General features: G+C 49.1%; 1 protein-coding gene and 1 non-coding gene across 5 annotated transcripts in view; both read left to right on the top strand.

Moving 5' to 3' along the window:
* EEF2K (eukaryotic elongation factor 2 kinase) overlaps positions 1-15,405 on the top strand; it is a 54,121-nt gene extending 38,716 nt beyond the window's left edge. For 2 of the 4 annotated variants that reach the window (XM_075285183.1, XM_075285182.1), the window contains 6 exons: positions 4,542-4,601; positions 6,774-6,908; positions 7,660-7,848; positions 10,759-10,883; positions 11,020-11,198; positions 12,249-15,405. In XM_075285183.1, the coding sequence (XP_075141284.1) occupies positions 4,542-4,601; positions 6,774-6,908; positions 7,660-7,848; positions 10,759-10,883; positions 11,020-11,198; positions 12,249-12,358 (798 nt within the window). In that variant the 3' untranslated portion in view covers positions 12,359-15,405. The remainder of the gene's footprint in view (positions 1-4,541; positions 4,602-6,773; positions 6,909-7,659; positions 7,849-10,758; positions 10,884-11,019; positions 11,199-12,248) is intronic. The other 2 variants (XM_075285185.1, XM_075285184.1) reach the window with 1 other exon arrangement.
* A 5,438-nt stretch (positions 15,406-20,843) lies between these two features.
* On the top strand, positions 20,844-20,925 carry TRNAL-AAG (transfer RNA leucine (anticodon AAG)). Its single transcript has one exon. It is a non-coding gene; the product is annotated as a tRNA-Leu (tRNA).
* Positions 20,926-21,035: the final 110 nt, after the last annotated feature.

Genomic DNA, 21,035 nt, shown 5'->3' with positions numbered 1-21,035 from the left:
AGTACTGTGCAGGAGGCAGTATGGCAGCACACAGAGTACCATGCAGGAGTCAGTATGACAGCACACAGAGTACTGTGCAGGAGGCAGTATGGCAGCACATAGAGTACCGTGCAGGAGGCAGTATGGCAGCACACAGAGTACCATGCAGGAGGCAGTATGGCAGCACACAGAGTACCATGCAGGAGGCAGTATGGCAGCACATAGAGTACCGTGCAGGAGTCAGTATGGCAGCACATAGAGTACCGTGCAGGAGGCAGTATGGCGGCACATAGAGTACTGTGCAGGAGGCAGTATGGCAGCACACAGAGTACCATGCAGGAGTCAGTATGACAGCACACAGAGTACTGTGCAGGAGGCAGTATGGCAGCACATAGAGTACCGTGCAGGAGGCAGTATGGCAGCACACAGAGTACCATGCAGGAGGCAGTATGGCAGCACACAGAGTACCATGCAGGAGGCAGTATGGCAGCACATAGAGTACCGTGCAGGAGGCAGTATGGCAGCACACAGAGTACCGTGCAGGAGGCAGTATGGCAGCACATAGAGTACCATGCAGGAGTCAGTATGGCGGCACATAGAGTACCGTGCAGGAGGCAGTATGGCAGCACATAGAGTACCGTGCAGGAGGCAGTATGGCGGCACATAGAGTACCGTGCAGGAGTCAGTATGGCAGCACATAGAGTACCGTGTAGGAGACAGTATGGCAGCACACAGACAACCATGCAGGAGGCAGAATGGGAGCACACAGTGTACCGTGCAGGAGACAGTATGGCAGCACATAGAGTACCGTGCAGGAGGCAGTACACAGAGTACCGTGCAGGAGACAGTATGGCAGCACACAGAGTACTGTACAGGAGACAGTATGGCAGCACACAGAGTACTGTACAGGAGTCAGTATGGCAGCACATGCAGTAACATGCAGGAGGCAGTAAGGCAGCACACAGAGTACCGTGCAGGAGTCAGTATGGCAGCACACAGAGTACCGTGCAGGAGACAGTATGGCAGCACATAGAGTACCGTGCAGGAGTCAGTATGGCAGCACATAGAGTACCGTGCAGGAGTCAGTATGGCAGCACATAGAGTACCGTGCAGGAGGCAGTATGGCAGCACACAGAGTACCGTGCAGGAGTCAGTATGGCAGCACACAGAGTACCGTGCAGGAGACAGTATGGCAGCACATAGAGTACTGTGCAGGAGGCAGTATGGCAGCACATAGAGTACCGTGCAGGAGTCAGTATGGCAGCACACAGAGTACCGTGCAGGAGGCAGTATGGCAGCACATGCAGGAGGCAGTAAGGCAGCACATAGAGTACCGTGCAGGAGACAGTATGGCAGCACATAGAGTACCGTGCAGGAGTCAGTATGGCAGCACATAGAGTACCGTGCAGGAGTCAGTATGGCAGCACATAGAGTACCGTGCAGGAGGCAGTATGGCAGCACACAGAGTACCGTGCAGGAGGCAGTAAGGCAGCACATAGAGTACCGTGCAGGAGACAGTATGGCAGCACATAGAGTACCGTGCAGGAGTCAGTATGGCAGCACATAGAGTACCGTGCAGGAGTCAGTATGGCAGCACATAGAGTACCGTGCAGGAGTCAGTATGGCAGCACATAGAGTACCGTGCAGGAGTCAGTATGGCAGCACATAGCGTACCGTGCAGGAGACAGTATGACAGCACACAGAGTACTGTGCAGGAGGCAGTATGGCAGCACATAGAGTACCGTGCAGGAGGCAGTATGGCAGCACACAGAGTACCGTGCAGGAGTCAGTATGGCAGCACATAGAGTACCGTGCAGGAGTCAGTATGGCAGCACATAGAGTACCATGCAGGAGGCAGTATGGCAGCACATGCAGTACCATGCAGGAGGCAGTATGGCAGCACATGCAGTACCATGCAGGAGTCAGTATGGCAGCACACAGAGTACCGTGCAGGAGACAGTATGGCAGCACACAGAGTACCGTGCAGGAGTCAGTATGGCAGCACACAGAGTACCATGCAGGAGGCAGTATGGCGGCACATAGAGTACCGTGCAGGAGACAGTATGGCAGCACATAGAGTACCGTGCAGGAGGCAGTAAGGCAGCACACAGAGTACCGTGCAGGAGGCAGTATGGCGGCACATAGAGTACTGTGCAGGAGGCAGTATGGCAGCACATAGAGTACCATGCAGGAGGCAGTATGGCAGCACACAGAGTACCGTGCAGGAGGCAGTATGGCGGCACATAGAGTACCGTGCAGGAGTCAGTATGGCAGCACATAGAGTACTGTGCAGGAGGCAGTATGGCAGCACATAGAGTACCGTGCAGGAGGCAGTATGGCAGCACATAGAGTACCGTGCAGGAGTCAGTATGGCGGCACATAGAGTACCATGCAGGAGGCAGTATGGCAGCACATAGAGTACCGTGCAGGAGTCAGTATGGCAGCACACAGAGTACCGTGCAGGAGACAGTATGGCAGCACATAGAGTACCATGCAGGAGGCAGTATGGCAGCACATAGAGTACCATGCAGGAGGCAGTATGGCAGCACATAGAGTACCGTGCAGGAGACAGTATGGCGGCACATAGAGTACCGTGCAGGAGTCAGTATGGCAGCACATAGAGTACCGTGCAGGAGTCAGTATGGCAGCACATAGAGTACCGTGCAGGAGGCAGTATGGCAGCACATAGAGTACCGTGCAGGAGGCAGTATGGCAGCACATAGAGTACCGTGCAGGAGTCAGTATGGCGGCACATAGAGTACCGTGCAGGAGTCAGTATGGCAGCACACAGAGTACCGTGCAGGAGGCAGTATGGCGGCACATAGAGTACCGTGCAGGAGGCAGTATGGCAGCACATAGAGTACCATGCAGGAGGCAGTATGGCAGCACATAGAGTACCGTGCAGGAGGCAGTATGGCAGCACATAGAGTACCGTGCAGGAGTCAGTATGGCAGCACATAGAGTACCGTGCAGGAGACAGTATGGCAGCACATAGAGTACCATGCAGGAGGCAGTATGGCAGCACATAGAGTACCGTGCAGGAGTCAGTATGGCAGCACATAGAGTACCGTGCAGGAGTCAGTATGGCAGCACATAGAGTACTGTGCAGGAGGCAGTATGGCAGCACATAGAGTGCCGTGCAGGAGACAGTATGGCGGCACATAGAGTACCGTGCAGGAGTCAGTATGGCAGCACATAGAGTACCGTGCAGGAGGCAGTAAGGCAGCACACAGAGTACCGTGCAGGAGGCAGTATGGCGGCACATAGAGTACCGTGCAGGAGGCAGTATGGCAGCACATAGAGTACCGTGCAGGAGTCAGTATGGCGGCACATAGAGTACCATGCAGGAGGCAGTATGGCAGCACATAGAGTACCGTGCAGGAGACAGTATGGCGGCACATAGAGTACCGTGCAGGAGGCAGTATGGCAGCACATAGAGTACCGTGCAGGAGGCAGTATGGCAGCACACAGAGTACCGTGCAGGAGTCAGTATGGCAGCACATAGCGTACCGTGCAGGAGACAGTATGGCAGCACATAGAGTACCGTGCAGGAGACAGTATGGCAGCACATAGAGTACCGTGCAGGAGACAGTATGGCGGCACATAGAGTACCGTGCAGGAGGCAGTATGGCAGCACATAGAGTACCGTGCAGGAGGCAGTATGGCGGCACATAGAGTACCGTGCAGGAGGCAGTATGGCAGCACATAGAGTACCGTGCAGGAGTCAGTATGGCGGCACATAGAGTACCGTGCAGGAGGCAGTATGGCAGCACATGCAGTAACATGCAGGAGGCAGTATGGCAGCACATAGAGTACCGTGCAGGAGGCAGTATGGCGGCACATAGAGTACCGTGCAGGAGTCCGTATGGCAGCACATAGAGTACCGTGCAGGAGGCAGTATGGCAGCACATAGAGTACCATGCAGGAGGCAGTATGGCAGCACATAGAGTACCGTGCAGGAGGCAGTATGGCGGCACATAGAGTACCGTGCAGGAGGCAGTATGGCGGCACATAGAGTACCGTGCAGGAGGCAGTATGGCAGCACATAGAGTACCGTGCAGGAGTCAGTATGGCAGCACATAGAGTACCGTGCAGGAGGCAGTATGGCAGCACATAGAGTACCGTGCAGGAGGCAGTATGGCGGCACATAGAGTACCGTGCAGGAGGCAGTATGGCGGCACATAGAGTACCGTGCAGGAGGCAGTATGGCAGCACATAGAGTACCGTGCAGGAGGCAGTATGGCAGCACATAGAGTACCGTGCAGGAGGCAGTATGGCGGCACATAGAGTACCGTGCAGGAGTCAGTATGGCAGCACATGCAGTAACACGCATCATGCACTATGCAGGGACTCTCTATGGTGCTCTGTATGTTGCAGATATTCTCCACTAGTACTTGTCTGTCACAAATGGCTGATTTTATTTCCAGGATTTCGGTCTCGGCCACAACCACTATCCACGTCCGCTCCTTATATACCTAGTACTGCTGTATTCCGATGTCTGTGCAGATGTTTGTTCATTAACCCTTCACATCATCTATTCCTTTCTAATTTTTTCCAACTAGAGCAAATGTCTTTTAAGTAAAGCCAATGTGATCCCTAAAAACAGCCCCCGGAGTAAACTGGTGATTCTGCATGACTTGCTGCCAGAGATTCCTCTGAATGCTTCTCTATGGCTGACACAACACATTGCACATGTTTGGATGATTCTTCAACATGAAGGTGGATTTAGGTTTATTTGCACCCCCGCTAGTCCCGGCCTGAGCACAACGCCCCTTTATGTGCTGTAATGTACAATAATCTGCTATACTGCAGTGCGGAGCGCTCTGGGCTCTCTGCTACTAGTAGTCCATTTCTCCACCGCACAATTAGGGCTCTGCTATATCCCTCTTATTAGGGATTATATAGATGATATATTTGGGGTTGCCTCTTAGGCTGAGCTCACACTTGCGTCATCCATTTATAACGGAGCCTCGAGCAATGTGACTGGTTTGTTTCTATGGGACACCATTAAGGTCATGGCGGTCCTTTGGGATTCTGACGGCAAGATCAGACCTGCAGACGGCTCAATCCAAGAGAAGTCAATGGAATTTGTGACCCGAGTGTGAGCGGCGCTTCGTATTAGGAATATGGAGCAGAAATGATAAATCTGTCCATACACATTGGGTAAATTGACATGTCAGGATCCACCAGGCAGAGTCCGCTTACTATAGATTATATTACATTACACTATATTACATTATATTATATCATATTCCATAGCACATCTCCGCGGTCACGACATGGCTTTTGTTCTTATCCCTAACCAGATGTCGCCTCTCCCGTTCAGTCTTCTCCATGTTCTTCATGTTGGGTTTTCATCCAAATTCTGCGCTTTCTGCATTTTCTATGATTTGTGTTTTCCATCCATGTCCTATATCTGTCTATACCGCTATATTCCTGACGTCTGTGTGATATGTGGCATGCACAATGTTGTGTAGGACGGATCCCCTGTATGATACAGAGGGGCAGGCCTAATATTACAGGGCGCCTGTCACTGATAGATGGGTTAGGGTCTCCTGAACCAGACGGAGTTTCCCTTTTGTTACTGAGATATCGCTGTTTTTGGAGCATCCGGGGCGTGGCCATTGCTCCAGAACGAGACCGCCCTCATTGCCCCAAAGTGCTCATTTGCATATTGTCAGAAAACAACGATCTCTTGGGAACGGAGGCTGCGACTGACATTAGATTCAGGTGACCCTAAGCTACCTATCTGCAGGCCTGAATTCTGGTGACTCCCTTTACATGGGCCCGGATAAGTATTGGGGTGTCTTTTTGGGGGCCATTTTCTGGTGTCTGGCCTTATGGCGGGCTTGTGTCTATTCCTGCATGTACAATCTGACCGTACAAGTATCAGCCGCCATTTGGTGTCTTTGAGATGTTTTTTGACTTGTCTTTTATTACCTGAGCTGGATTATACATGAGACAATGACGATTGACGCGAGGGCCGGAGCCTGCCGCCCCTTTAATTCTCTGTCCCTATGACAACACTTCCTGCCATTGCTTCAGTTTTGACTTCATATATTACCTTTGGAAAAATTCCGTCTCTAGGTCCCAAGGAAACTGCGAGATCGTAGAGTTAATAATGACTTGGCCGCGCTCGGTCTCTTGTGGCTACTAATGCACAAAAAATCCAAGCTGTTACCTAGGGCAAGTGGTCCGCCATACAGGGGGCAACATATCAACCCGTATACATTATATATCTGGGATACATGGGGATATTGGGCCTACACTTGTGTCTAAGATGTCCGATATCCCTCATTGAGGGGGCAGAGACGCCACGGCCCGACATATTTATTACATCTCCCACCTGAGAACCTCTTAATAACTCGGGTGTTCCTTGTGCTAGTCAGGGCCCTCCTTAAGACTGGCGTAGGATACGGCGGCCATAATACATTGTACAGTCTCCACTATCCGGGACTTTGGGGGTCATTCTCCTTATGGCGATTTTAGGGTTGCTTCTTGTTAGGACAGATGACCCCTACAGGCTGCTGTCCGGTACTACACCCTACTAGACCATGCAGGATTTCTCAGACTCGTCTTAAGGATATAAATGTAAATCCGCCGCCTTAGTAACAAAGTGAAGGAAGATTTTTCCTTAGTGTTTGAGTCCTTGTATTTTCAGCCTTGATCTCTGCAGCGTTTCGTTCACTTCCATAATGGTATAACATCTGCGCCATAATTCAGGGACTGAGCGTGAGTTCCATGACGTCTTCTCCATTTTACCTCTCACATGAGATCTCCGTTTGATGCTTTAGGTGACCGTAGAGAAGTGGAATCAGTTTCACGCATCCCGTGTGAATATTCACCGATCCTCGTGTGTGGCGTCGGAGGTGCAAAGACTCAATGGTCTGGAACTGGAGAAGAAGATTGGCAAATCCATCCTGGGCAAGGTGACACTTGACAATAGTCTTCAGGTCTTCTAGAAACTGCCTTGTATAAAATACTGACCGCACAAGTCTAAGGCCCCACCTGGAGAGCAGCTAAAGATGGTGCAGACAAACCTTGTGCGGTTTTTGGTCACGGCGGTTTCATTACGTTTTTCTTCCCTGATTAAATCTACTGCGATTTATTTCCCGCAATGTGTTGATGGGATTCGCTGGAATCGCCATCACTTTGCTGGTGTGTACAACGCTGCGGTTTTTCGGTTACATTTGTGCAGGGCATAAGCTTAAAGGGAGTGTTTGAGGAGCCAAGTGCTGTGTGCACGTCCTGGGGGGTCTCAGAGGGGCCCGATGGAGACCGGTCTGTGTATGACGGGGGCGGCCATGCACCTGGGCAGACTTAGTGACAAAAATGTCAGGAAACCGTTCCAATGTCTTCAGGTTCAGCAGCAGCTCGTCTTCCTTCCCATCTAGGATACATGCACACTTGGCCAAATAATCGCGTCTGTAAGGGGGGGGGGGGATAGCTGCCTGCGAATGAGCGTACGAGGAGTATGGGCAGATGAGCGCACGGTCCGCAGCCATGTAGAGTATTCATGTTACAGACAATGCTTCTATATATAATCCCATCTTCATTGCCGTACAAGACACCTCATAGATTTACCATTAGTGAAGCCGAGACCTCTTCTTGAAGCCCCTTTTGGACTTTTTTTGCAATAACTTTTCATTTCTTATTCCTGACATTCTCTGACTTTTGCAGGTTCACTTGGCTATGGTGCGCTATCACGAGGGAGGGCGGTTTTGTGAAAAAGACCAGGACTGGGACCAGGAATCTGCCATCTTCCACCTGGAACACGCTGCTCACTGCGGAGAACTGGAGGCCATCATTGGCCTTGGGCTTATGTACTCTCAGCTGCCCCATCATATCCTGACTGAGGTGTCTGTGGAGGTAAAGCGAGGAGACCGATTATATTTGGGACTGTGATATTGATGACTTTCCTTAGAACAGCTCGTTAGTATCAGAACAGTGGGGTCCGACTCCCAGAACCTCTATCGACCCGCTCAAGCTCCTGCACCCCAGGTCATCTCATGTCACATTCATTGGTCGTGGGGCCAAGACGCAGATCAACCCTGTCAAGGGAATAGAATTGAGCTGCAATACTAAGCACAACCACTACAGTGTGGGGCGTTGTAGTGTGGGACGCCGTAGTGTGGGGCGCTGTAGTGTAAGGGCGCTGTAGTGTGGGGCGCTGTAGTGTGGGGCGCTGTAGTGTGGGGCGCTGTAGTGTAAGGGTGCTGTAGTGTGGGGTGTTGTAGTGTAGGGCGCTGTAGTGTGGGGCGCTGTAGTGTAAGGGTGCTGTAGTGTGGGGTGTTGTAGTGTAGGGCGCTGTAGTCTGGGACGCTGTAGTGTGGGGCGCCGTAGTGTGGGGCGCTGTAGTGTAAGGGCGCTGTAGTGTGGGGCGCTGTAGTGTGGGGCGCTGTAGTGTGGGGCGCTGTAGTGTAAGGGCGCTGTAGTGTGGGGCGCTGTAGTGTAAGGGTGCTGTAGTGTGGGGTGTTGTAGTGTAGGGCGCTGTAGTGTGGGGCGCTGTAGTGTAAGGGTGCTGTAGTGTGGGGTGTTGTAGTGTAGGGCGCTGTAGTCTGGGACGCTGTAGTGTGGGGCGCCGTAGTGTGGGGCGCTGTAGTGTAAGGGCGCTGTAGTGTGGGGCGCTGTAGTGTGGGGCGCTGTAGTGTGGGGCGCTGTAGTGTAAGGGCGCTGTAGTGTAAGGGCGCTGTAGTGTGGGGCGCTGTAGTGTGGGGCGCCGTAGTGTGGGGCGCTGTAGTGTAAGGGCGCTGTAGTGTGGGGCGCTGTAGTGTGGGGCGCTGTAGTGTGGGGCGCTGTAGTGTAAGGGCGCTGTAGTGTGGGGCGCTGTAGTGTGGGGCGCTGTAGTGTGGGGCGCTGTAGTGTGGGGCGCTGTAGTGTAAGGGCGCTGTAGTGTGGGGCGCTGTAGTGTGGGGCGCTGTAGTGTGGGGCGCTGTAGTGTAAGGGCGCTGTAGTGTGGGGCGCTGTAGTGTAAGGGTGCTGTAGTGTGGGGTGTTGTAGTGTAGGGCGCTGTAGTGTGGGGCGCTGTAGTGTAAGGGTGCTGTAGTGTGGGGTGTTGTAGTGTAGGGCGCTGTAGTCTGGGACGCTGTAGTGTGGGGCGCCGTAGTGTGGGGCGCTGTAGTGTAAGGGCGCTGTAGTGTGGGGCGCTGTAGTGTGGGGCGCTGTAGTGTGGGGCGCTGTAGTGTAAGGGCGCTGTAGTGTAAGGGCGCTGTAGTGTGGGGCGCCGTAGTGTGGGGCGCTGTAGTGTAAGGGCGCTGTAGTGTGGGGCGCTGTAGTGTGGGGCGCTGTAGTGTGGGGCGCTGTAGTGTAAGGGCGCTGTAGTGTGGGGCGCTGTAGTGTGGGGCGCTGTAGTGTGGGGCGCTGTAGTCTGGGACGCTGTAGTGTGGGGCGCCGTAGTGTGGGGCGCCGTAGTGTAAGGGCGCTGTAGTGTAAGGGCGCTGTAGTGTGGGGCGCTGTAGTGTGGGGCGCTGTAGTGTGGGGCGCTGTAGTGTGGGGCGCTGTAGTGTGGGGCGCTGTAGTGTAGGGGCGCTGTAGTGTAGGACGCTGTAGTCTGGGACGCTGTAGTCTGGGACGCTGTAGTGTAAGGGCGCTGTAGTGTGGGGCGCTGTAGTGTGGGGCGCTGTAGTGTGGGGCGCTGTAGTGTAAGGGCGCTGTAGTGTGGGGCGCTGTAGTGTGGGGCGCTGTAGTGTGGGGCGCTGTAGTCTGGGACGCCGTAGTGTGGGGCGCCGTAGTGTAAGGGCGCTGTAGTGTAAGGGCGCTGTAGTGTGGGGCGCTGTAGTGTGGGGCGCTGTAGTGTGGGGCGCTGTAGTGTGGGGCGCTGTAGTGTGGGGCGCTGTAGTGTAGGGGCGCTGTAGTGTAGGACGCTGTAGTCTGGGACGCTGTAGTGTGGGGCGCTGTAGTGTAAGGGCGCTGTAGTGTGGGGCGCTGTAGTGTGGGGCGCTGTAGTGTGGGGCGCTGTAGTCTGGGACGCTGTAGTGTGGGGCGCCGTAGTGTGGGGCGCCGTAGTGTAAGGGCGCTGTAGTGTAAGGGCGCTGTAGTGTGGGGCGCTGTAGTGTGGGGCGCTGTAGTGTGGGGCGCTGTAGTGTGGGGCGCTGTAGTGTGGGGCGCTGTAGTGTAGGGGCGCTGTAGTGTAGGACGCTGTAGTCTGGGACGCTGTAGTCTGGGACGCTGTAGTGTAAGGGCGCTGTAGTGTGGGGCGCTGTAGTGTGGGGCGCTGTAGTGTGGGGCGCTGTAGTGTAAGGGCGCTGTAGTGTGGGGCGCTGTAGTGTGGGGCGCTGTAGTGTGGGGCGCTGTAGTCTGGGACGCCGTAGTGTGGGGCGCCGTAGTGTAAGGGCGCTGTAGTGTAAGGGCGCTGTAGTGTGGGGCGCTGTAGTGTGGGGCGCTGTAGTGTGGGGCGCTGTAGTGTGGGGCGCTGTAGTGTGGGGCGCTGTAGTGTAGGGGCGCTGTAGTGTAGGACGCTGTAGTCTGGGACGCTGTAGTGTAAGGGCGCCGTAGTGTAGGGCGCTGTAGTGTGGGGCGCCGTAGTGTAGGGCGCTGTAGTGTAGGGCGCTGTAGTGTAGGGCGCTGTGCTTGACCACCATAATAGTAGTATATGGATATAATAGTATATACAGTAATAGGATATACAGTAATAGGATATAATGGTATATATAATAATAGTATATAGACAATAGTAGGATATGGATATAATGTGTATAATGAGATATATAATAGGATATAATGATATATATAATAGGATATGGATATTTCATGTTACTTTCTTATTTCATTTGTCAATAGGACACTGAGAAAAACAGGATAAAAGGATTTAACTATTTACTGATGGCGGCAGAGGCCGGCGACCGCCCCGCCATGATCCATATCGCTCGAGCCTTCGACACTGGCATAAACCTCGGATCAGACAGGTAATAATACGAAGAGCTGGAATAATAATAATGGAGATCTTCAGCGCTAGGACTGACGTTTCCTGCTCGTCATCTGTGATATTTGGCGCTGTTTTTGTTGGTTTTGTCCCAGCGTCTCGTCTTCCTTGTGCCGCAGGTTACAGGACTGGCAGGAGGCTTTATTCTGGTACAATTCTGCACTAAACATGACGGACTATGATGAAGGGGGGGAATACGATGGCACCCAGGACGAGCCCAAATACCTGCTGCTGGCTCGTGAGGCCGAGATGCTGCTGACTGGAGGGTTTAAGCTGGAGAAGGACCCGCAGCGATCCGGTAAGTATATAAGCACTGAGATATGATGTCACCGAACCTGGAGATATAGAGTCATCTGTATGAATAGGACGGGGACTGCAGTGCCATATACATATTTAGTATTCGCATTGTATAGGTAAGGACGTGTTCACACACATTGATTAGGACGCAGTTTCTCCTGACTGTTACTCTCATGTCCATTGGAGTCATTTGCAGATTTTTTTCCTCCTTCACCTTCTGCCTAATCCCATAGAAATGACTGGAGGCAAAAAAATACTCTGAGATGGTTTTTGCAAAAAGAAGAAAAATAAAGACTCCAGAGGTTTTATGAAACAGAACTCCGCGTGCTAAGCAAAAACGCTGCAGGAAATCTCTCCAAATAAGCATCAAAATCTGGTTCAAAACCTGCAGCAGCTTTTTTCCTGCCTGCCTGTGTGAACTTTCCCTAATAGGCGCAGTGAGGGGGTCCCACCTCTTGGACCTGATTTCTGGCCTCCTCGCTCTCCTATAGTTCCCAGTGGGGGCCGAGCTCTGCTAAGTTGACTTTTTTCATAAATCCTCTGGACTTTCGTGCCAATCACTACGGCCCCTCAGCTGAAGTGTACCGGTCAGCCAGGGATTGGCAAATGATTGGTCAGTGGATCCCCCCCCCCCCCATGTCCTGAGAATTTAGGAATCCAGAGGGGGGACCTACCTGGCACCCATGTTACAGGCATATGTAGTAAATGTTATAGGGGTTATCCAGGGGCATTCTAAAGAGATTTCCTATTCATTGGCAGAAAGTTTAGATCAGCGGGGTCTGATTACTGGAACCCCCACAGATCAGCGGTTACCCCGGGCTGGCACAAGCGGCAGTGCCCACTCTCCATACTTTTGGCACTGAAGTCTATGGGACACTAAAGAGTCACTATATTTATCTTCGTCTCTCTCGTGTTCAGCTTATAAATACACCGAAATGATCAAACCTTGTGCCACAGTCCATATAGTTCAGCCAAATGAGGCCAATGCAGAAAACCTCCCTGTAAAAAATCCCAGGATGGTAAAATCACCGCCTTGTTCTCTTTCGTCCAGGTGATCTATACACGGAGGCTGCGGAAGCCGCAATGGAGGCCATGAAAGGGAGGCTTGCAAATCAGTACTATCAGAAGGCAGAGGAAGCCTGGGCCCTCATGGAGGAATGAACCGCCCCCGAGGAGCAACCAACATGGCAGCTGAAAATACTCCAATAACTCTTCTATTTTAAATTTGTTACAGAATTATTTTGTTGTCTCCGGACCCTCCTGATACTTGTTTACACTCAGAAAATGTAAAAACTGTAAAAAATGTTTTGTTAGATGTATGATGAGTAAGAATGTGCGCGGGTCCAGGAGTGATCCTGCACGACCCAGTGCAATCCTACAGGATTCTGTGTGTTACTGCGTGATCCAGTGCAATCCTATGGGATCCTGCGGGATCTAGTGCAATCCTATAGGATCCTGCGGGATCTAGTGTGATCCAGTGCAATCCTACAGGATCCTGCGTATGCTTTATGTGACTGTGTGTAACTGACCCAGATTCTTTGCTGCATTTACACAAAGACCTCACAACTTCTGCCCGGGCCTGTGCACAGCGCGGTTCTGATCCATCTCTCAGGAATGACGTGCCAGCTGCCATATTGCTTTCTATTTGCTTCTTTAGGTCTCTGTGCCTGGAGCTAACTTTGCAGGTTCACACAAAGGGGTTTGGTTTTTTTTTATCAGAGATTCGGTGTTTTTGCACCACAGAGAACTCGCACAAGCCGTCTCAGTCCTTTTTCATTTATCTGTTCAATGAGAACTTCTTTTTAATTTTCCTTGTGCAGTTTTTCATGGAAAGATAAAAAGAAGTGACTTGTCGCTTATTAGATGCGGGATCTGCATGGAATCCATCAGGCGGTTATATAGAGGCCAATGGGAGACTGGAAAGTCTTATCCAAAATCCTCCAAAACCAAGTGTTTGAGGTGGAATTATTTGCTTCAATAGAGCTCAGTGTGAACAGACCTCAGCCCATCCTGACCTATCCCGTACAGTGAGGACAAAAACATTCAGCAAGTGTATAGAATTTTTTTAATTTTTATGCAACATGACTATGAGTAATCCTAGACCACAAGGCTTCGCCCAGTTACATGGCAGTCTCCTCTCCTCTATTCGCCTTCCTTAAGACCTCACGTGATCAGATAGCAGGCTCCTCTCCTCTATTCTTCTGCCTGACCTTAAAGGGGTTGTCTACTTTTGACAATCCTTTTTTTTAGGCCGCTCCTTGAAGATGATTGTAAGGTGTCTTGTTGGCAGGGTTGGAGATCCGCAGAGGACCTGGCCGCATTCTTGAATTCCTTGGCAGGGAAATTGAAGCATCTCACACCCTTATTGAAATCAGTCTCCTGTCCATGGCCGCGCCGGCTCCTTCAGAGACAGAGACGCTCTTTGTAGTTGGGATCTGCTGTACAAGATGAAGGTGCAGAATAAAGGACGACCTTCTGAGGGCTGAGACTTCCCTAATGGAGAATTATTTGTACTGAAATCTCCCCGGAGGTGACAACATGAAACCATTTTCTGTCATATAAACTGGAAAAAAAAAATCCCTCTGAATGTTGTGACCTTTGGCATGGACCCGTCACTGCATGAGCCTGCGCCCGCACGCCCCTCCTGAGTGTGCCTTCATACCATATAGCTGATACGTTCCAGACCTCCCACACTATAAGAGATGTCTGAGGGTGTTTTGGGGTATTTTATGCTTTTTTAATCTTTCCTGGATTTCGGTCCTTTTGCTCACAGATGGTACATTTACAATCTGCCTTTACACGCTCACTTTCTACTGACACATGTAATAGTTCTGTAGAATATACGTATATACTGTATATAGCATGTTTACCTCTCTCTAGGTATTCAGAGCCTTGGATGAAATGCAGAGATGTTTCTGGTACTCTCAGTGTATTATACAATATTTCAGCTCCATGTGAGTCGCTTACATTGTTCCGCTATAGGGTGAGATTACTTGCTTTACTGCTGCTGCAAAGTTCACTATAGAAATGTGCAGAAGGGGTCGGGATTTGCGCCTCATGACGGCCCCGCATATTTTATTAATGTCATCTGAATTCAACAACTTTGTCGACACTGGAGATGAATGAGCCCATATAGCGGCATGGCTCGTTCTGCGGATGAGGAATCTGTGAAATCTTCAGCAGGATCGATCAGGACACTTATCTCACCGTATAACAAATACAGTGCAATGTCACGAGGACTTGGGGAGCTGCTGTACAACCGCTTGCACATGGGTCTACCATATGGATGAGGCCTTAGTTGGAATTTAAAGGGGTTGTCCAGAAATGGTCTGCAGTGGCGTTGCAGGACTGGCCACAACCCATGTACAGACAGGACAAACATGGAAGGACTTCACCATTAAATTGTTCTACATGATTTTTATTCCACATATAATTATTGAAAACCCTAAAAAAGGCTCTAACCAAGTTTTCTGTCGCTTTATGATGTCATATCCAAAAATACCGATCTCAGGAGGCTGCGACATCAGATGTATAGAACCTACTGGAAGCCGTGGGACGACTCTCATGTCTTTCCACTGTTCTGCAATGGGGTGGGGCATACAAGGGGTTAAGATCGTACTGAACGCTCTGCTTGGCCGAGCTCAGATTCTCTGCAAATACAGCAAAAAATACATTTATAAGAGTCTGTACTTACTAAAAACTGCAAAATGTGATGTCATGTTTACAAAAAATATGCAATGTCTTGTTCAGAATCCTATAGGGGACGTGTTCGTGAGTGGGGGATGGGCTTCACCACTTATAGGGGACGTGTTAGTGAGTGGGGGTTGGGCTTCACCGTCTATAGGGGATGTATAAGTGAGTGGGGGTTGGGCTTCACCGTCTATAGGGGATGTATAAGTGAGTGGGGGTTGGGCTTCACCACCTATAGGGGACGTGTTAGTGAGTGGGGGTTGGGCTTCACCACCTATAGGGGACATGTTAGTGAGTGGGGGTTGGGCTTCACCGGCTATAGGGGATGTATTAGTGGGGGGTCAGTCTTCAGTCTATAGGGGATGTGTTACTGACGCCTGTGTAAAGTATACACTCGATATAGTCTACACTGGTACAGACTGAAGGCTCCATGTGCAGAAGGCGTTCACGGACGGGATTACTTTGGTGTTTTATTGTTCTGGTTTATTTTATGAAATAAACAGTCATTTTGTTTCCTACATCGCTGTGATTGTCAGTGTGCTGTAAGTGAGGTCATTGCTGCAAAGAAATCTACAGTAACGGGAAGTCTCGGCCTAGTGTACGGCCTAGTGGGCAACGTCAGAACTGCAGGATTTATAACAATTTTTTTAACTACAGATAACATGAAAACATTTTAAAAACCTCTCCAAAAATACTTTCAAAATACGTAAAACGATTGAAAAAATAGGCAATTTCTTGGTGACCTTTAAAGGACTTAGTACGTGACTGGTGGGGGTCCAACACCCAGGACCCCCACTGATCAGTTGTTTGAAGAGGCCGAGCATCTGATATAACAGCAGCTCCGTCACATTCAAGTCAATGGGGCTGAGCTGCCCTATCCAGCAGTATGTACGGCGCTGTGCTATTCAGTATAGAGGCAGAACTGATCACCTGAACGTTGCAGCCCCTATAATAAGGTGATGGGTGGGGGTCTCGGGAAACGTATTATCCTAAGGATGAGCCATCAGTATAGAAGTCCCAGAAATCCCCTTCCATTCAGGTGAGCGCCTCGGCACCGGCCTGTGATGTCACCCTTAGTTTGTAGGCCCCATAGTAGCCGCCATGTCTATTACCCTGCTGTGGGTGTCAGCAGTTCCCACTAAAATCTCACGGATTGTCTGCTCCTCCAGAGACCTCCTGAACCCCTGGAGGAGCAGGTGAGACTCCTGGGCCGGCTCTCACATCCGTGGGGCTAGTAGTCATTTTGTGGGTGACTTCTCATGGCTGTTTCTTGATATCAGAAAACGGCTTCATGAAATCCACAAGTGCGGCGTATATGGCGGATGTGGTTGTAGTCGGTGTAAGTTGGGTTAGTCTGTAGGGGCCGCTCATACAGTGGTAAGTGAAGAGGCCTTGGGGGCGATCGGACACCTCAGAGACGGCTCCTTCTTCAGGTGCGGCAGATCGCTGAGGGCGGAGCTTTGTCCTTGCGCAGTTTACGCGAAGTTCACATTAGTCTCGGCTCTCTGTCTGTTCTGTCGGCGCGTCCCTAAAATATTGGCTACACATTGACTATAAAGGGGTCCATCAGGTGGCTGTTGTTTTAACCCCTTCTCGACATCCGCCACACTATTATGTATAATACAGTAAGAGACCCAGGGCTAATGAACGTGATCTGGGGTGTCAAGGCCTCAAAGTGGACCGAGGCGCCATTTTCCTGGCAGCACAAAGGGGACGCCATTTTGGGGAGGATCTCCAGTATCCAGAACAAGATCCAGGGCAGTGATCCATTACCATGACGACGGAGAGCCTACTGAAGGGGCAATACCTTCTATTACCGCCATGGCCGCTATAACACATCGGGGCCCCATTTACCGTCCCTGTCCATTGTACGGGCTCCACTTTGGCACCAGACACCTCGGGGTCCATTGTCTCTAACCCGCTGGAGCCGGACCATGGTCTCCCCAGAAAACAAGGGCTTATAAGACACCTGGGGCAGATCAGAGCGGTGTCCAGACATTACTGAGCTTCTATCTCTGGGCCACAAAGCAGCGGACGGGGCCCCAGACTGCGACCCGAACCATTCCTGTCACCGCCATCCCGGCTGCAGGCGCCATCTTGTCACGTAATATCAGATCCAGACACAAATTATTTTACTGCAATTATTCTTAAGGATTAGAAGGTGATTGTTATTCCTAGATTTACAACATATATATATATATATATTATATACACATAGACAGTATATACTGCGCACACATATACACACATATATATATATATATATATATATATATATATATATATATATACACACATAGAAAGTATATAGTGCGCACATATATACTACCCTATATAACACACACACACATATATACACACAGACAGTATATAGTGCGCACACAGATACTATCCTATAAAGCACAGCTGACAGTAGTAGATATATACACACACACATAGTATATAGTACGTATGTACACTCACCGGCCACTTTATTAGGTACACCTGTCCAACTGCTCGTTAACACTTAATTTCTAATCAGCCAATCACATGGCGGCAACTCAGTGCATTTCGGCATGTAGACATGGTCAAGACAATCTCCTGCAGTTCAAACCGAGCATCAGTATGGGGGGGAAGAAAGGTGATTTGAGTGCCTTTGAACGTGGCATGGTTGTTGGTGCCAGAAGGGCTGGTCTGAGTATTTCAGAAACTGCTGATCTACTGGGATTTTCACGCACAACCATCTCTAGGGTTTACAGAGAATGGTCCGAAAAAGAAAAAACATCCAGTGAGCGGCAGTTCTGTGGGGGGCGGAAATGCGTTGTTGATGCCAGAGGTCAGAGGAGAATGGCCAGACTGGTTCGAGCTGATAGAAAGGCAACAGTGACTCAAATAGCCACCCGTTACAACCAAGGTAGCCAGAAGAGCATCTCTGAACGCCGCACAGTACGTCCAACTTTGAGGCTACAGATGGGCTACAGCAGCAGAAGACCACACCGGGGGCCACTCCTTTCAGCTAAGAACAGGAAACTGAGGCTACAATTTGCACAAGCTCATCGAAATTGGACAATTGAAGATTGGAAAAACGTTGCCTGGTCTGATGAGTCTCGATTTCTGCTGCGACATTCGGATGGTAGGGTCAGAATTTGGCGTCAACAACATGAAAGCATGGATCCATCCTGCCTTGTATCGGTAACGGTTCAGGCTGGTGGTGGTGGTGTCATGGTGTGGGGAATATTTTCTTGGCACTCTTTGGGCCCCTTGGTACCAATTGAGCATCGTTGCAACGCCAAAGCCTACCTGAGTATTGTTGCTGACCATGTCCATCCCTTTATGACCACAATGTACCCAACATCTGATGGCTACTTTCAGCAGGATAATGCAATGCCATGTCATAAAGCTGGAATCATCTCAGACTGGTTTCTTGAACATGACAATGAGTTCACTGTACTCCAATGGCCTCCACAGTCACCAGATCTCAATCCAATAGAGGAGCATCTTTGGGATGTGGTGGAACGGGAGATTCGCATCATGGATGTGCAGCCGACAAATCTGCGACTGCAACTGTGTGATGCCATCATGTCAATATGGAGCAAAATCTCTGAGGAATGCTTCCAGCACCTTGTTGTATCTATGCCACGAAGAATTGAGGCAGTTCTGAAGGCAAAAGGGGGTCCAACCCGTTACTAGCATGGTGGACCTAATAAAGTGGCCGGTGAGTGTATATATCCTATATAGCACACATACACACACACATATATATATACACATACATACAGTATATACACACACACACTATCCTATATGGAGTACAGACAAACACATATATATATATAAACAGACACTACCCTATATATAGTACAGACACATCCTATACAGTACACAGATATACAGTATATACACACCATCCTATATATAGTAGACACATCCTATATAGTACACATAGATATACAGTCTATACACACCACCCTATATAGAGTACAGACACATCCTATACAGTACACATAGATCCTATATAGTACACATAGATATACAGTCTATACACACTACCCTATATAGAGTACAGACACATCCTATATAGTACACATAGATCCTATATAGTACACATAGATATACAGTCTATACACACCACCCTATATAGAGTACAGACACATCCTATATAGTACACATAGATATACAGTCTATACACACTACCCTATATATAGTAGACACATCCTATACAGTACACATAGATATACAGTCTATACACACCACCCTATATATAGTACAGACACATCCTATACAGTACACAGACATAGATCCTATACAGTACACATAGATATACAGTCTATACACACCACCCTATATAGAGCACAGACACATCCTATACAGTACACAGACATAGATATACAGTCTATACACACCACCCTATATAGAGTACAGACACATCCTATACAGTACACAGACATAGATCCTATATAGTACACCTAGATATACAGTATATACAGTCTATACACACTACCCTATATAGAGTACAGACACATCCTATATAGTACACATAGATCCTATATAGTACACATAGATATACAGTCTATACACACCACCCTATATAGAGTACAGACACATCCTATATAGTACACATAGATATACAGTCTATACACACTACCCTACATATAGTAGACACATCCTATACAGTACACATAGATATACAGTCTATACACACCACCCTATATAGAGTACAGACACATCCTATACAGTACACAGACATAGATCCTATATAGTACACCTAGATATACAGTATATACAGTCTATACACACTACCCTATATAGAGTACAGACACATCCTATATAGTACACATAGATCCTATATAGTACACATAGATATACAGTCTATACACACCACCCTATATAGAGTACAGACACATCCTATATAGTACACATAGATATACAGTCTATACACACTACCCTACATATAGTAGACACATCCTATACAGTACACATAGATATACAGTCTATACACACCACCCTATATATAGTACAGACACATCCTATACAGTACACAGACATAGATCCTATACAGTACACATAGATATACAGTCTATACACACCACCCTATATAGAGCACAGACACATCCTATACAGTACACAGACATAGATCCTATATAGTACACCTAGATATACAGTATATACAGTCTATACACACTACCCTATATATAGTAGACACATCCTATACAGTACACATAGATATACAGTCTATACACACCACCCTATATATAGTACAGACACATCCTATACAGTACACAGACATAGATCCTATACAGTACACATAGATATACAGTCTATACACACCACCCTATATAGAGCACAGACACATCCTATACAGTACACAGACATAGATCCTATACAGTACACATAGATATACAGTCTATACACACCACCCTATATAGAGCACAGACACATCCTATACAGTACACATAGATATACAGTCTATACACACCACCCTATATAGAGCACAGACACATCCTATACAGTACACAGACATAGATATACAGTCTATACACACCACCCTATATAGAGCACAGACACATCCTATACAGTACACAGACATAGATCCTATATAGTACACCTAGATATACAGTATATACAGTCTATACACACTACCCTATATAGAGTACAGACACATCCTATATAGTACACATAGATATACAGTCTATACACACTACCCTATATATAGTAGACACATCCTATACAGTACACATAGATATACAGTCTATACACACTACCCTATATATAGTAGACACATCCTATACAGTACACATAGATATACAGTCTATACACACTACCCTATATATAGTAGACACATCCTATACAGTACACATAGATATACAGTCTATACACACTACCCTATATATAGTAGACACATCCTATACAGTACACATAGATATACAGTCTATATACACTACCCTATATAGAGCACAGCCAGTACCTCCGCCATCAGGGTAGCGTGGCCGAGCGGTCTAAGGCGCTGGATTAAGGCTCCAGTCTCTTCGGGGGCGTGGGTTCGAATCCCACCGCTGCCAGATGCTTTTTCTTATTTCCCTTGGCCGCGGGTGTGAGCGCCACCTGCCGGCAGTGACTGGCCCGGCGGGCGCGCACTGCATTGTGGGTAAGAGGAGCCGCTCCCCACGTG

The sequence above is a fragment of the Leptodactylus fuscus genome, chromosome 8 (genome assembly GCF_031893055.1).
Source record: "Leptodactylus fuscus isolate aLepFus1 chromosome 8, aLepFus1.hap2, whole genome shotgun sequence".
In the NCBI taxonomy this organism is placed as follows: domain Eukaryota; kingdom Metazoa; phylum Chordata; class Amphibia; order Anura; family Leptodactylidae; genus Leptodactylus; species Leptodactylus fuscus.
This window is presented reverse-complemented; position numbering and strand designations above follow the sequence as displayed.